At 43.6% G+C, this 17,208-nt stretch overlaps 1 protein-coding gene across 2 annotated transcripts; it reads left to right on the top strand.

The window, feature by feature from the left end:
• The first annotated feature begins 6,056 nt into the window (after nt 1-6,056).
• On the top strand, nt 6,057-16,102 carry Thg1l (tRNA-histidine guanylyltransferase 1 like). Of its 2 annotated transcripts, XM_005071907.4 has the most exons (6): nt 6,057-6,268; nt 7,942-8,118; nt 9,268-9,437; nt 10,856-10,944; nt 12,187-12,294; nt 14,608-16,102. In XM_005071907.4, exons 1-6 carry the CDS (start codon nt 6,078-6,080, stop codon nt 14,767-14,769), a joined length of 897 nt encoding a protein of 298 aa, XP_005071964.1. In that variant the 5' UTR covers nt 6,057-6,077; the 3' UTR covers nt 14,770-16,102. The 2 variants fall into 2 exon arrangements, with proteins under 2 accessions (XP_005071964.1, XP_040604422.1); XM_040748488.1 differs by lacking the exon at nt 6,057-6,268 and having other exon boundaries at nt 7,990-8,118; nt 9,192-9,437.
• Nucleotides 16,103-17,208: the final 1,106 nt, after the last annotated feature.

Here is a 17,208-nt window from a genome sequence, read left to right as displayed (position 1 = left end):
AGAGGACAGCTTGGGGGCAGTTAGTTCTCTCCTTTTACCTCATGGTGTTCCAAGGTCATCAGGCTTGGTGATGTGCACCTTTCCTACCCAGTCGTCTTGCCAGCCCAAGACCGTTGTTAATGCATTAAATATTTTTCACTTTGCAAAATAGGTTATGCAAAGAGGTCGTATTTTATTTTCAGGGTTATCTTCTGTAACTCTCAGCTTTGGTCTTTATGGATGATCAACGTCAAAACAAATAGCTAATTTTTATAATTCCATAAACTAAGGTTTTCTCAAAGCATGCTTAGGTTAAGGGAAAATCAGTCAAATCTTAATGAAGAAATGGTTTCTGAATGGAAGAGTCTCAAAAACAGAAATATAACCAAAAACATATTGGCATTTAAAAAAAAAACTTCAGAAAAAAATTCCATTGTTGGTGACAGCCAGGCGCCAGGCTAAAAGAACTGCATGTCCTAGCGTCTTCTGAAGATAAGAAAGACCAGAAATAAGTAAGCAGAATTTGTCCCACTTTAGTGAAAAACCCATAAAGAGAAATGATTCATCGGGAGGTATGGCCTTTGGCTGCCCTTTTCTTTTCTTCTGCCTGTCTGGAATTGAGATACAGTGATCAGAGCTGTAGCCACCAAAGACAGAAGCCGCATACCAAAACTGGAGGCCCCAGCCTCTAAGGGTGATGTGCACAGCGCATGAGCTTGTGTGTGCAACGTGACTAGTTCACAGCAATGAGCAGATCCTTAAAAATGGACCAGATAAAGTTACAGTCACAGGATGTCTGTTTTGACTTTAGGGCATTTCGGTAGGAAGGGGCATAATTTCTTTATATGTACATATAGAAAAGATGAGAAATTAATACAATGTATGCCCTTATAGCAACCACTAGAATCTATAATGGTTAACATTCTGCCACTTTTGTCTTTTCTGGCAATCTACGTTTATCTTGCCGAACACTTGCAGTATCTCCCAAGTTTAGTCTCCTGTATAAGCACATAGCACATAGTTATCTTCCATAACTCCCTGCTTCTTTCTTTTTTTTTTTTGAGACAGGGTTTCTCTGTGTAACAGCCCCGACTGTCCTGGAACTCACTCTTTAGACCAGGCTGGCATCAGACTCAGAGATCTGCCTGCCTCTGCCTTCTGAGTGCAGGGATTAAAGATGTGCACCACCACTTCCTGGCACATGACTCCCTACTTTTGATTAGTAAACATTTCCAGTAGATAGTCTTACTGTTCTTATTTACTTCCCCCTTCTGTGTAAAGGGATAATACTCCCCTGCTGGCTCGAATGCCCAAGGAGCATCAGGAAAGGGGTCAGAACAGAAGATGGACAGGAGTGCTAAGAAACATTATCTTCCAGTTTGGGCAGCCATTGTCATCAGGAACACTCCCAGCTGTGGCTATGTGCACAAGATCTGTGCCAAGAAAAACAAGATATGAAAGTAGGTGCGGGACTAGTTGGGGAAGATGGGGAGGTTCATGAGGTGGATAAAGATGATGATGGGGAGTGACCATGATCACAGAGCATTGTATTCGTATGAAATTGATGGATATGGAAAAATAATGAAGAGCAAAAAGATGCTGTACCACCCGTGGTGAAACTTCCCAAATCACTTCTGGATTCTGCATTAAAACAATTTGAAGATCAAAATGCCTCCCTGGAGAAAAAGCAGTGCTGAGCAAGAAATAAACTCAGACAGTGGTGATTAATGACTGCTTAGACTACACCCGGTGCATTTATAGCAGTTTTGAGGGTAGCACTGAGTGGAAATTTGTACATTGTGCTTGGTTTGACTTTGAAGTCCTTTTCTGTCTAGAAGAGCATGCTGGTTAGTTTTTGTCAACTTGACACAAACTAGGGAAGAGGCAACCTCAGCTGAAGAATTGTCTCCATCGGGTTAGCCTGTGGGCCTATCTTCGGGGCACTTTCTTGATTAATGCTTGATGTGGAAGACTCCAGCCCAGTATGGACTGCCCTGGGCAGGTGGTTCTGGATCCCACTTCTGACACCATTTTGTTACAAGAAGCCTTTCCTTTCTAGCCGCTTTGGTTTATCACCCGCCAGTCGCCTGGGCTCTGCCGTGTATCAGTCCCAAATAAACACACAGGAGGCTATATTAATTATGAAGCTGTTGGCCTTGTTTGTTTCTTACTAGCTAGCTCTGACTTAAGTAATTACCCCATAATTGTTAATCTAAGTATTTGTCTTACCGGAGAATAGTTCCAGGCTTCCTACCCCCATGGCGTTACATGTTGACTCTCTTGTGTTTCTCCTTCCCAGAATCCTCCTGGACCCCTAGCCCCACCTATCTAGATTCCTATAGGCTCAACAGTACTTTATTGACAAATAACAGGCAAATAACAGGACTTCCCCAACATCTAAGAAAGCAAACTGCCCCAGGCATGGTAGCACATGCTTTTAATCTCAGCACTCAGGAGGCAGAGGAAGAAGGACTTTGTGAGTTTCACTTTCTGGACAGCTAGAAATACATAGTGAGGCCCTGTACTTAAAAAAAAAAGAAAAGAAGAAGAAAAAAGAAAGGAAGAAAGCAATGTCAGTGGCAAGCCAGATTTCCATGTCTCCAAGTTCCTGCCTTGGCTTCCATTGACAATGGGTTGTAACTAGTAAGTCAAATAGACCCTTTCCTTCCCAAGTTGTTTTTGGTTATGGTGTCTGATCACAATAATGATATCCCTAACTAAATAACTATGACAACTGTATTACTAGAGCACAAGCTTTTTCCCCCACATCCCCACTACCTGGGTGCCATGAAGTGAGCTGCGGTGTTCCTCTAGGCCCTCCCCTACCATGGTAAACTGAAATCATAAGGGGGATAAATTATTCCTACTGGGCTTATTATCACAGCAGCAGGAGTCTAACACAACCTGGAGGAGTAAGTGAGACACAAAAGGCTGGATTTTTCTCTCGTATGTGGACTCTAAAACATATGTGTAAATAGAAGAGGAATATTATAGAAATGTGTGAGGAATAGGAGAGGATAACGGGGGATGAATGCAATCAGAATATGTAACATTCATGTATGAAATGATGCCCATTATTTTGTACAGTTGCCACACACTAATAAAACATTTATAAAACAAATATGGTAGAGCATTGGTAAGGGCCTGAGTTCCTAGAAACTCCTGTGGTGAATCCTACCTCATTTGTGGTGGAAATCAGTAAACACAACAATAGAAACCCCAGAAGCAGCACAAAACCATTAAGGATTTGATAGGTAAATGAATGAGAGTGGGAGTTTCTGGACAAGTCATTACTATCACTACCCAATAGCTATGCTAACTTATCCTACTATCCTAGTATGCACACTAAGGTTTTCATATGTGACTTTTTACAAACTTTTTAAGTCTTAAGAGGTGTGGCAGAGATGGCTTACTGGTTAAGACCACTTGCTGCTCTTTCAGAAGACTGGAGTTCAATTCCCTGTACCCACATCTAGGGTCTCACAAGCAACTGTAACTCCAGCTCCAAGAGATTTCACTCCCTCCTCTGTTTTGGTTTTGTTGTTGTTGTTTTGGTCTTCTTGAATACACATGAATTCACAAGTAATAGAAAAGAAAATCTCTTTAGAAAGATGCAAAGATGAAATTATTTAAAAGAAATAAAGCCTGGATCATACTTAAGAAGACTCTGTAAGAAGCCTGGGACTTGGCAGTTTCAAAAGCATCCTCCAATTTTAAGATGTGGGGAAGACTGTGACACATTAGTTTAATACTTCAGTAAACTCTAACCAACCTTGTGTGTCTGTCATGTTGCCTTGACAAGGATCTCCTGTGCCTGTGGTTTTAGCAAAATCAATGGAACTACCTTGGTGACTAGTTGAAGATAGCAAGTGCTCTTGCTTGTGACTGTGTTTTTCTATTTTTGGGACTAGCAAACAATTTGTGAGCAATACCACCAGATTTTCGGGGTGTGGTGTTTTTCACAAATTATATAAATCACAGTTTTAGCATCCATTAGCGATCCATTTTTGAATTATTTCATAGAGCAACCTGATTCTCTGAACCCACCACTCCATATGTGAAACTAGTCAGCATTCTTGTGTAAAGCGCTTTCCCTCATCAACTGGCACTGAATTACAATTCTATACAAGAGACAAAGCAAATACCTGTTCCTTTTAATAACCAAGAATCAGGCCAGGCAGTGGTGTCGCACATCTTTAATCCCAGCACAGGAGGCAGAGGCAGGAGATCTCTGTGAGTTTGAGGCCATCCTGGTCTACAAAGGGAGTTCCAGGACAGCCAGCTATTTACACAGAGAAACCCTGTCTCAAAAAAAAAACAAACCAAACAAACAAAAAACCAAACCAAAAATAAAAAACCACCAGTTACCAGTGTAAGAAGATAGTGGCTAGTGTAGCAATTACCCAACACTGTCAAACAAAGCTTTCCTTGTTTGGCTATTGTTATGATGTTGTGAGCTTTCACCTTCCCCATGTGTCATAATCAATTACCATAGTTCTTAATGATGTTCAAACCATCTCTAATTTGCCTGCTGGAAGCACTCCTCCTACAGAGTCTTTTGCCACATCCTCTTATTTCTCTGAGCAGTTCTTACCCTTCTGGCACAACATGTATCTCAGTCTCCCTTTGTTTTCTGTGACACAACTAACTTGGAGGCAGTCATTTCTTCTAGGAATATATGAGGAGTGGCATTGGCAATCAAGAACTCAGGCTTATTGCTTACAGGGCGCCATTTCTTCTGTGCCAGTGGGCAGAGTTGGGAGATGCATTTTTAAAATTCATAAGTTCAAGACTGGGGAGGTGGCTCAGTAATTAAAATGCTTGTCAGGCAAGCACAGAGACCCAAGTTCAAATCCCCAACGTTCACAGTAAAACTGGGACATGGAAGGTTATACCTGTAATCCCAGCACAAGGGAGGCAGTGACAGGAGGCTCCCTAAAACTTGTTGGCCACCTAGTCTAGCTGAATCAGTGAGAGACAGTCTCAAAAATTAAGAGGCAGAAGTATTGAGGAAGACACTTGATGTCTGCCTCTGACCTCCACGTGCACATAAACACAGATGCACACAAACTCATACACATACAAAATTACTTTATACTGAGGAGTACAAAGTCTAAATTCACCAATGGCTTATGGCAGGGTAACATGCCTCTGGTGCTGTCTACTGGGAAGCCTGAGGAAGGAGGGTCACTCCATGTAACTTCCCAGGGACCAAACTTTATAGACTGAGCTGTCTCACTGGCACTTTTTTTTTTTTTTTTTTTTGAGACAGGGTTTCTGTGTATTATTTCGGAGGCTGTCCTGGAACTAGGTCTGTAGACCAGGTAGGCCTCGAACTCACAGAGATCCGCCTGCCTCTGCCTCCCGAGTGCTGGGATTAAGGCATGCGCCACCAACGCCCGGCTCACTGGCACTTTCTTTGTTTAAATCAGACATATTAGGAACAAACAGTAAATAAAACTGGAAAAACAAACAAAGTCCATGGGAGAAAATACAAAATTGCACAGAAGACTGATTTCTAGTTTATGTTACTTTGTTTAAAGTTACCGACAAGAATCTGGAAAGTCGGCCGGGCGTTAGTGGCGCACGCCTTTAATCCCAGCACTTGGGAGGCAGAGGCAGGTGGATCTCTGTGAGTTTGAGGCCAGCCTGGTCTACAAAGTGAGTTCCAGGACAGCCTCCAAAGCCACAGAGAAACCCTATCTCGAAAAACCAAAAAAAAAAAAAAAAAAAAAAAAAAAAGGATATGGAAAGTCTTACCCACAAAGCTATAAAGTGATAATTTAGTGTATTTCAGTCTTTGCAAGGAACTTATAAATGCTACTTAGAAATAATTTACAAACGCTATTTAGAAATAAGAGACAAAAAAAGTCACAACCACACTTTCAAACTTGGTCACAAAACAGCGTTTGATAGCTTCGTGAGAGTGATTTGTGGTAGGATGGGGGTAGAAAGACACCGCCCTGGATGACACAGTGCGGGCAACTTGCTGAATTGAAGACAGGACAGTCGAGAGAGAACCTCCACTGTGGCTAGAGCGGCTCCGACAGCGACAGGAACTTCCGGGGTGGGGCCCGTCCTTTGCTTCCCCATGGGGAATGTGGCTTGTCTGCGCTGCTGAGATCGGCAGTCGCTTGGCCGCTACTTCCGTTACTATAAGACGGTGCCTGAGGTTGGGAGTCACCATGGCCAAGAGCAAGTTTGAGTACGTGCGGGATTTTGAGGCTGACGACACCTGCTTGCCGCACTGCTGGGTTGTGGTGAGGCTGGACGGCCGGAATTTCCACCGGTGAGCGGGCGGGGCGGGAGACCGCGTGCGACGCCTGCACTTCCGGGAACTGCGCGCGGGGGGGGGGGGGGCAGTTACTGGGGTAACGCGGCAGCCAATGAACACTCAGCATTGAGAGTCACCGGAAGGGCATGCTACAACCAGTATTGGCTGCCAGCTGGTTGAAATATTTAAAAGGAGAAGGATAGTGTAATTAGTGAAGAGTCCGTGCTACTTTAGGAGAAACCAGTTTGAAAGACCTTTGTCGGGGGAAAAAGACTCTTCATGGGCCACTCCTTTTTTTTTTTTTTTTTTTGGCTTTTCGAGACAGGGTTTCTCTGTGGCTGTTGGAAGCTGTCCTGGAACTCGCTTGGTAGTTCAGGCTGGTCTCGAACTCACAGAGATCCGCCTGCCTCTGCCTCCCGAGTGCTGGGATTAAAGGCGTGCGCCACCAACGCCCGGCTTATGGGCCACTCCTTAAACTCCAGCAAATGTGCAACCCTTTTGTTATCTTTGAGGGCTGACTGTTAAGAGGCTTCTGTAAGCCTAGCGAATGGCAGGAGTTGACAGTATGTCCCTTTCTCATTGTCAGTTTCAGATTGCACGGACCTATTGCACTATAATCAGCCGAAAAAAGAGGGGGACAATGTGAACCGATGGGGACTTAATTTCCATAAAGGGCTAGTTATTATCATCATTTAATAGCTGTATAAGTACATAGTGTTATAATAATGTGTACTGGACACTTAATAAGAGCCAGGCATAATTACATTTTGATTTCCTAATCATCAGGAGTAATAAGGTAATAGATATTCTCTATTTACCCAGTAAGGTGAACTTCACAGGAAAGTGAATTGAAGCCTAGTAGTTATATACCTTTTTGTCAACCAGTCATAGCACGAAAGAAAATGGATTTTTTTTCTGTATGTGCTTATGTGTATGTAATTATGTGGTTAATTTTGGGGTGTCACCCTTCAGAGCTGCCCACCTTGTCTTTTTTTGTTTGTTTGCCTGTTTGTTTTTCAATACAGAGTTTCTCTGTGTAGCTTTGGAGCCTGTCCTGGAACTCTGTAGACCAGGCTGCCCTTGAACTCACAGAGATCCACCTGCCTCTGCCTCCTGACTGTTGGGCTTAAAAATGAGCACCACCTCCGCCTGGCCATTTTGTCTTCTTTGAAACAGGGTCTCTCATGGAATTTCCTTGGAACTCACCAAGTGCTATAGTCTGGTGGTCATCTAGGCCCCAGGAATTCTCCTGTCTCCACCTCCCCAGCATTGGGGTTACAAGCAGGTGCCACCAAGCCCTGCCCCGTTTACGTTTCAGGGATATAAAATGGTCTTCATATTTTTTTTTTTTTGTTTGTTTTTTCGAGACAAGGTTTCTCTGTGGCTTTGGAGGCTGTCCTGGAACTCGCTTGGTAGTCCAGGCTGGTTTTGAACTCACAGAGATCCGCCTGCCTCTGCCTCCCAAGTGCTGGGATTAAAGGCGTGCGCCACCAATGCCCAGCTTTGGTCTTCATATTTATAACACAGTCTGCCTACTGAGCGATTTCTCCGTCTCTGTGCAGCAGTTCTCAAGGCATTATGTTAAGCTGTAGCTAGTAGCACGCTTGCGACATTGTCCCCTCTTAACTGTTCCGTGTTGGTACTGACCGACTCTCCACCATCTGTACCCTTCTCTTTCCTCTCTGAAGATTTGCTGAGAAGCACAACTTTGCAAAACCTAATGACAGTCGAGCCCTCCAGCTGATGACCAAATGTGCCCAGACAGTAATGCAGGAGCTGGAGGACATTGTGATTGCATATGGACAGAGCGATGAGTACAGCTTTGTGTTCAGGCGGAAAAGCAATTGGTTTAAGAGGAGAGCCAGGTGAGTTTTAAAACCAGCCTCCCATTGGGCATTTTCTTCTGTTCTCTGCTCTTCTGTTTATCTTGACAACAGCTGAGTCTTTAAAGATTTCAGGTGATGCTGCATCTACAAGATGCGCATTTCCTGTTTTGATTTTTTTTCCTTCCATTGAGGTCTGAGCATTCTTGTTGATCTATTTTTTCAGGTGCTCTCTTTATCCGATTCTTTCCCATCTATATCCCACCAGTCCAGCTTGAGACTGACCTACATTGAATATTTAGACTGTAAACAGAGAATAGAAAAATAGAGTATTGGTGATTCATAGGTAGCTTTGCCAGTGTAATTCCTTCCATGCATTAAAGTATTATTTATATTTTTAACTAAGGAGATAAAGTTGATATTAACTTGGTAGTAGATTGAAACTCTTAGAGGAATCAAATTGTATGATAAATTGGTTTTTAAAATATTGGTTCCCTTTCTTCTAAGATTAAAAACTATTCCAAAACTTCCAAACAACAACAAAATCATGAACCAAAAATTTATACTACATCCTATGGAGAAAAATTTGGAGTGTGCTGGGTAGTTTCATGTCAATTTGACCCAAGCTAAAGTCATCTGAGAAGGAACCTCAATTAAGAAAATGCCTCCAGAAGATGCAACTATAGGAAAGCCTGTAGGACATTTTCTTAGTTAGTGATTGATGGGGGAGGACCGAGATCATGTAGGTGGTGCCATCCCTGGGCTGGTTATCCTGGGTTCCTTAAGAAAACAGACTAAGCAAGCTGAGGGGAGCAAGCCAGTAAGCAGCACCCCTCCATGGCCTTTGCTTCAGCTCCTGCCTCCAGGGTCCTGCTCTGTGAAAGTTCCTGTCCTGACTTCCTTCGATGATGGACAGTGGTGTGGAAATATAAACCAAATAAACCCCTTCCTGCCCAAATTGGTTTTGGTCATGGTGTTTCACTGCAGTAATAATATCCCTAACTAAGATAGTGAGTAACTAAGGTAGAGGCAGGCTACATAGTTTTTCTTAGCTGAATATATTTTATCTTCTGGCTGGTTGGACAGTTTGTGTAATTTCTCTGTTGCATCCACAGGTCCTATCTTGGTGTCGAATTAATATCAAACACTTTCTCTTCCCTTCTTCTACCCAACCTGTCTTGCATTTGCAAGTAAGTTCATGACACTCGTGGCCTCCCAGTTCGCCTCCAGTTATGTGTTTTATTGGCGGGATTACTTTGCGGACCAGCCTCTTCTGTATCCCCCAGGATTTGATGGGAGAGTTGTGTTGTATCCTAGCAACCAGACCTTGAAGGACTACCTCAGTTGGCGACAGGCAGACTGTAAGTGGCACAGTGTACACAGTTCAAGTCAAAACTACCAAATCTACATTAAAGCCATGGGTCTGATACAAGTCTGGGTTACTGGTATGTTGTTTGGAGTTAAGTATTTAAAAAAAAAAGTTCTTTCTTTTCAATAGAGTCTTGCTGTATTGCCTAGGCTGACTTCAAATCCTGCCACAACTCTAAAAGGCCTATGTTAAAGTGTGTGTGCCACCACACCCAGCTCTCTTTAGTTAACATTGATAAGTTAGGTGATTTTACAGGGAAATTACCTGTAGTTGTTTGTGGGGTGTGTGTGTGTGTGTGTGTGTGTGCGCGCGCGCACGTGTGTACAAGTGCATGTTTGTATATGAATGTATGTGTGCGTGCATGTACTTACGTGTGCTTGCCTCTACAAGTGTTACAGAGCCAGAGGAAGAAGTGGGATGTCTTGCTCTGTCACTGTGCTCTGCTTTACTCCTGGAATAAGTCTGGCGGCTAGCACATCCCAGAGAGCCTGTCTCCAACAACTCTGGGGTTCCAGGTGCACGTAGCTATGCCCAGCTTCTTTTTTTGTTTAATATTTTATTTATTTATTTATTGTGTATGCAGCCTTCTGCCTGCAAGCCAGATCTCATTCAAGGTGGTTGTGAGCCACCATGTGGTTGCTGGGAATTGAACTCAGGACCTCTGGAAGAGCAGTCAGTGCTCTTAACCACTGCGCCATATCTCCAGCCCTTATGCCCAGCTTCTTACACAGGTGCTGGGATCCAAACTCAGGCTCTCTGGCTTGCACAGTAAGAACTCTTACCCATTTAGCATTTCCCCCACCCCTGTTTGCTTTTTAAGATCAGAAGATAAGGCAGTCTTGCATTTGCACTCTGCTTATGCAGAGCCTGTGTGGTGGTGGCAGCTGACTTTTTACTTTGAAACTCACACACACAAGTCATAAGCTGCACAGTACCTATTATTCCCTACCATTCCCCTGGAGTTACTTACTGCTCTGTGAACTTACAGAGCATCAGTGGTATTTGTGTTGTAATGACTGTCTTACAGGACTACAATGAAGCTTGTAGTTGCAGGTTTTTATTTTGCCAGAAAAATTGGAAACAAAATTGAAATAATATGAATCAAGTAGCTTGGAAAATACTTTTACAATGAACACCTAAGTCAACATATTTGCATAAGGCATTACTGAAATGGCCAGGGAATAAGTTTTACATGCCTAGCCCTTTCCTTGTCTGTTCCCTGTGTAGGCAGACTGGGCAAGCCACTAAATGTCTCTGAGATCAATGTACTTTAAAGTGGAGAAAAGCTGGGTTTGTGAGTTCCTGGAAGCATAAATAGTCTATACATAAAACAAAGTACATATGCTATAATATATATTTATATGTAACTAAGATTCGGTATATATAAATGTTATTTTGTTTTCCTTGCAGGTCACATCAATAATCTTTATAATACAGTTTTCTGGGCCCTTATCCAGCAGTCTGGGCTAACACCAGTCCAAGCCCAGGAGAGATTAAAGGTATAAAGATCCTATAGCAGAAACACAGCTGACAGCATTTGCTCTGGTGTCTCATAGCATTTCTGGAATGTTCTCTTTGGTTCCGTAGCTTCCTTTACAGCTCCATTTTGAAAGGCCAGAAAGATCTCAGTATCAGAAGCTCTCCTTGCTTGCTGTCAGCAAGCATTGCCTATTACTTCTCCCTGGGGGTTGCTGTCAGCAAGCATTGCCTGTTACTTCTCCCTGGGTTGCTGTCAGCAAGCATTACCTATTACTTCTCCCTGGGTTGCTGTGCCAGCATGCTTACACTTGGCTATAGTGCCAGCGTGCTTACACTTGGCTATAGTGCCAGCGTGCTTACACTTAGCTGCAACTGAGCCTTGGCTCCCCTCTTTAGACAGTACATGCACTCTTCTCCTTCGTCCTGCATGGCGTCTTCCCTCATGCCATGTCCTCCTGGGCTCCTTTTGCTTTTTAGGCTTAGAACCCCTGAGTATGGTGAGAGTCAGTACTCTGAGAATCAGATGAGCATCCTTTCTGCCTCAGTAAAATTTAGGAATAATAGTTTACCTCACAGGCTTATACAAAGAACATACTTTGATGCATCTAAACCCATGGAGAAGTAAGTGTCGAATAAGTACTGGCCTTCATTCTGAGATAACACTGCTTCCTGTGGGGTAACTGATTCTGCAGTGACGTGACGCACTGTGGCAGGTCCTGATATGATGTCTTCTACTTTATGATCACTGAGGTAGTTGACCTTACTAATACTGTCAGTAGTGAAGACTTAACACCAGTGTGAACGCCAGCAGCCATGTCTAGTGAGGGCCCAAATCAGATTTTGCTTCCTCTTAGAAGGGTAGAGAAAGACAGCCTTCATCCGCTCTTTCTTCCCTGAAATGGAGATGACATAGTGATCAAACAAGAAACATTAACACCAAGTTTATATACACAGAGATTTTGTTTACTGTTAGCTCCTGCGAACCACACATAGTCTGGACAATGCAACCAGGGTTTACCCCAGAAGGGGATTTGATGAATGTAGACATCTAGATTAGATTAGGATCTCAGGGGCTGGTGATAATCTACATTAGATGAGAATGTCGGGGGCTGAGGTGTGGCTCAGCAGTAGAGTGATCTGAGTTTTAATTAAAATGAGAATTCATTAGTAGCTGTAAGATGAGCTCTAGCAATCCTTCTCTTCAGTGGTGGGAGTATAGGAGGAAGACCTGCTGAGCTTTGCCTCTCTGTGTGTTTCCTCAGGGGACCCTAGCAGGAGACAAGAATGAAATTCTCTTCTCTCAGTTCCACATCAACTACAATGACGAGCCACAGATGTACAGGAAAGGGACAGTGCTGGTGTGGCAAAAGGTAAGGCTATCTATCCGGAGGAAAATGGCGGCCAGGACGTGGGGGCCCCAGGCTCCCCCAGGTTATGTTTTGCCCAACACTCTGTGCGTGGGCAAGGTGCAGGCTGCTAACGTGACATCGATACTTTCCAAAAGGAGGTGCTGTAGAGGGACAGTTTGAATGCTCATTTCATCAGTCAGCAGTGGCCTGGAATCTCTGAGTTGATGTAAATAGTGTCACAGAATTTTAAATTAGTAGTTCTCTGTGTCCTCATATCAAATAAATCCTCTAATCGGGCAGGATAAGGCTGGAGAGATGGCCCATTAGCTAGGAGCTTTGTTGCTTTCTTAGAGAACTTGGGTTCAGTTCCCAGCACCCACATGGTGGCTCACAATCCTGTGTAGTTCTAGTCCCAGGGGATTTGATACCTCTTTCTGACCTCCCCTGGCATAGCATGCATGTAGTACACCTATGTACACACATGGAAGCACAATACTCATACATGTGAAATAAAAATAAGCCAGGTGTGGTGGTGCACACCTTTAATCCTAGCACGTGGGAGGCAGAGGCAGACAGAACTCTGAGTTTAAGGCCAGCCTGGTCTACATAATGAGTTCCAGGTCAGCCAGGGTTACATAGTGAGACTCTGTCTTCAAAATAAAATAAACACTTTTTAAGGAGTAGACTATAGACAGGAAGAATTTTGCTTTCATAGGACATTGAAAAAATACTTTTTCCCATATCATGAAATGGTCCATCTACTCCAAGACAGCCAAAGGCTTGAGCACTAGCAAATATTGTAAAACAGGGAGATGGACTTTGACTTTCAACAATTTCATGAGAGTCCCCAGAAATTCATACTTGCCTTAATATTCTTGGATAACTCTATACTTAATTCCACCAATATTGTCTTTGACATCAGCTCATAGGCATAATTATTTTTCTAAATTCTTTAGGGTTAGGTTTTTTTTTTTTTTATGAGTGAGTGTTTTCAAGAACTAAAGGGTGCCTTGAGAGCCACCCATCACAATGGCAACCTCAGCTCATTTATTAGCTTTCTCTTACATGTTTGTTCCTTAGTACAGCCTTGGGTATGTATGCAGGCAGAGGAAAAAGACCTTCAGGTCTATAGTCAGTGATAACCAAGAAATGAGTTCCCTTTTTTTAATTTTTATTTTTTCCTAAGTCAGGGTTTTTCAGTGTAGCTTTAGAGTCTGTCCAGGAACTAACTCTTGTAGACCAGGCTGGTCTCGAACTCACATAGATCTGCCTTCTGAGTGCTGGGATTATAGGTGTGCACCACCACTGCCTGGCTAAGTTCCCTTCTTGTTCCTAAGTCTACTGTATCAGTTGGTATCTCTGGAGAAACAGAATAATGGATGAATATAAATATAAGTATAAATAATATATAAGTAAATCACCTAACACTAAAATAGTAACAACAGTTGTTTCTCACCTAAGAAGATAAGAACCCATTAGTTGCCTGGTTCTTGGACTAGGTGCCTCAGCAGGTGGAGTTGTCCCTCAGGGGCTGCTCACACTGGCAAGAGTCTGCCTGGCTGGGTGGCTCAATAGTCCCAACCTAGCAGTGAAAACCTGCCGGGCTTCTGGGGTTGCTGGTCCCAAGTCAACACGATGGGAGCTGGTTTTGGTACCAGAGAATGCTGTCCACACTGAGTGAGTCTTCCATGTCAAGTAAGAGAGTCTGGAAAATTCCTCAGTTGAGTCTTCCTACTCAGATGCTTCTAATTGGTGGCATGATGACATTAAAGCCAATCATCACAATCACTTTTCAAAATGCTGTAAAGTAACCTTTTTACAAGATTTGTTGTTGCTGGCAATTTTGTGTGGCTAAGCACCAACCCAGGGACTTACGTGTGTTAGAGAGGAACTGGGCCACAAATCTATAGTCACTGCCCTGAAAGTACTGTTTTGTTCTGTTTGTGTTTGACACAGGGTCTCACTGTGTATCCCTGACTGGCCTGTAACTCATTATGCAGGCCCAGCTAGACTTGAACCCATAAAAATCTGTCCACCTCTTAAGTGCTGGCATTAAAGGTGTGTGCTCCATGCCAGCCAAATGTATTTCTATTTGGAAAGAAATGTCTACTCTGTTGACTTGAGACAGGGTTTCTCTGTGTGACAGTCTGGAACTAGTCCTGTAGACCAGGCTGGCCTGGAACTCACAGAGATCTGCCTGCCTCTGCCTTTCCAGCGCTGGGATTAAAGGTGTATGCTACCACCGCCCAGTGACAAAACAGTCAGTAGCATATCAAGTAATAATTCTCTGTGTCCCAATCCTACTCACAGCACTGCCCCTACTTTTGTTCGCAGGTGGATGAAGTCCGGACACAAGAAGTTAGGCTGCCTGCAGAAATGGAAGGGGAAAGGATGACTGTGACCCGGACCAGAACCAGGCCCGTGCCCTTGTACTGCGATCTCATTGGGGATGCGTTCTGGAAGGAACACCCAGACATTCTGTCGGGAGAGAACTGATCCTGCACTCTGCAGTTCTGCCCTGCCTAACCATGTGGGGCTCCGGGAGTCTCCTCTCCCGGGGGGCTCCAGCATTCCTAGCCCCCAAGGACACCGTACTGAGCGACGTGACTGAAGCTGGATGGAGACAGAGAAAGCAGCAATGGACGGGGGTGGTGTATCTTACTGTGCTCAAGCAGAATACCTTTCCTTTTTTACAGTGTTAGAACATGACTTCTTTGGCTCTTTTCAAAATCACGATCCTATTTTTATAAAAGAACCATTCACGCTTAGCTGGAGGAGTCGTTTTTTAGCTGTGGCATAAGCCTTACAAAAACCCGTCACCTCTTTTCATCTCCAATAGAAGAGGAGCCCAAACTTTACCCTCACCCACCTGTCTTCCCTAGAGAACACAGCGACTGAAAAAATCCCACTTCTGACAGCCTCTTTTGGCATGAGGTTAAGTATGGGTTGGTGCCTGAACGATGCCTCCAGACTGCGGAATCCCAGGGAACACTCGAGGCTTTGTGCCAGTTCCTGGGGTGGCAGCGTTGACGAACAAACGAGGAGTGGTTCCTTCCTCCTGCACCATTCCAGGATTGATTTTTCTGGAATTGTTAGCATGGTCATCGTCTTCTCTTACCAGGGGCATAGTTTCCAGTCAGTCAGGTATTTTGGGGAGGTGTATGTGTGTGTATGAATGGGATGGAGAAGCAGCTGCTCCATGGACACTAGAAGTACTTCAGTTGGAAAAGCTGACTTCGGGTTAGATGTCTGGGCGAGCATTTTCAAATAGCCTCAATGAAGTCAGAACCATAATAATTGAATTCAAGAACACAAGGAGGCCTGAGTCAGTTTAGCCTAATCCCAGCTCTCAGAAGGTTGGAGCAGGAATTAAAAACGTTTGAAGCAAACGACTACATGGCAAGACTGTAAAAAAGGGTGGGCTTGGGGACCATTGAGTTCAGAAGTTTTAAGTAGCCCCTCCTGTTGGCGCCGGGACGGAGTTGACAAGGGAGTAGTAAGGGATCATTTGTTCCCGAGGTGTTGGACTCAATGGCATAGTCACATTTTCCCTTGACCTTGTTTTATATTTTAGAGAAAAAAAAAGTATTTGCCTGTCTCAGGAATTAATTAAAAGACAGCCCATGCCCTGCTTCCTGGTCTTGATTGCAGAATTTACAGCCAAAAAGAAAATGTATTTCTGACAGAGCAGCGTGCGGCCCATCCCTCACCAGTTGACACCCCATCTGCTGGTGCCATTTTTTTCCTTCCTGTTCTCCCCCACTCCTCAGGAAGAAGCGGTAGAGCTCATGTTTGGTAACTGAAATAAAGATTTCAACTCCTTGGCCTACTTAATGGGTTTCTACAGAATGAGTGTAACGTGTGTGCTTGTGTTTGGGGAAGCTAGGATGCAGGGACCCATGTGGCAGACATCCAGAGACTTCTGGAGACATTTTTTAAAAATGTTAGTTTGAATACTTAATTTTAAAGTGCCAATGTAAGACACCCATGTGGATTTTTGGGACTTGGCAGTGAGATTTTTTTTTTTTTTAAGCCCAAAGGCTTCTGATACATGGCTGTCAGCATTATAGTACATTTGGCAAGCAATTCCCTCAGCATACTGAGGAGGCAGTGAGATCGTTAGCTCTTGATGAGCAAATTTAACTTAATGGTAAGTTGATAGCATTTTATATCAAAATTGGACAAGTAGGAAATATAAACCAACGTTTCATGACAACCCCTGGAGAAAGTTTGTACTTTCAGACACCTGGAAGCCTGTCTCTGGACTTGTCTTAAGATAGTCATTTACTGGTACTTATGTGACTTGGAGGTTTTCACTCAAGAAGGGGATTTTAAAGCAATAAACCAGGTTTAATACCAGTGCCATCAGGAAACCATTATTGGGCTGGAGTGGCTCAGCTATTAAGAGCACTGCCTGTTCTTCCAGAGGACCTGGGTTCAAACCAGGTTTAATACCAATGCCATCAAGAAACCATTACTGGGCTGGAGAGAAGGCTCAGCAGTTAAGAGCACTCACTGCCTGTTCAATTCCCAGAACCCACATGGCAACCACAACTATAACTTTAGTTCCAAGGGATCTGATAATCTCACACAGACACACATGCAGGCAAAACACAATGTGCATAAAAGTAACTAAATGCACCTTAAAAAAAGAAATCATTACTTGTTTAATTTTCACTTGGTGTGTTTTCATTCCACCATGTAGCTCACGTTGTATGTGAAGATATTCAAGCATCCTTTTGGGTCACATTTCAAACTTACAGAAAGCAAACAAGACCCCAAAGCAGCTAATGTAGGCTTAATACTGCTTGATTTGAGAAGGTGGTAGCAGTTAGAAGTGACTTGTGTGGCTGGAGATGACAGAAAACAGGTCAGCATTGCTGGATGAGGAGGTACTATCTTCAGGAGACTCACTTTTAAAAAAATTTAGTTTGG

The sequence above is a fragment of the Mesocricetus auratus genome, unplaced genomic scaffold (genome assembly GCF_017639785.1).
Source record: "Mesocricetus auratus isolate SY011 unplaced genomic scaffold, BCM_Maur_2.0 Super-Scaffold_100007, whole genome shotgun sequence".
In the NCBI taxonomy this organism is placed as follows: Eukaryota; Metazoa; Chordata; class Mammalia; order Rodentia; family Cricetidae; genus Mesocricetus; species Mesocricetus auratus.
Note: the sequence above shows the minus strand (reverse complement) of the source record. Positions and strands in the feature narration are given on the sequence as shown.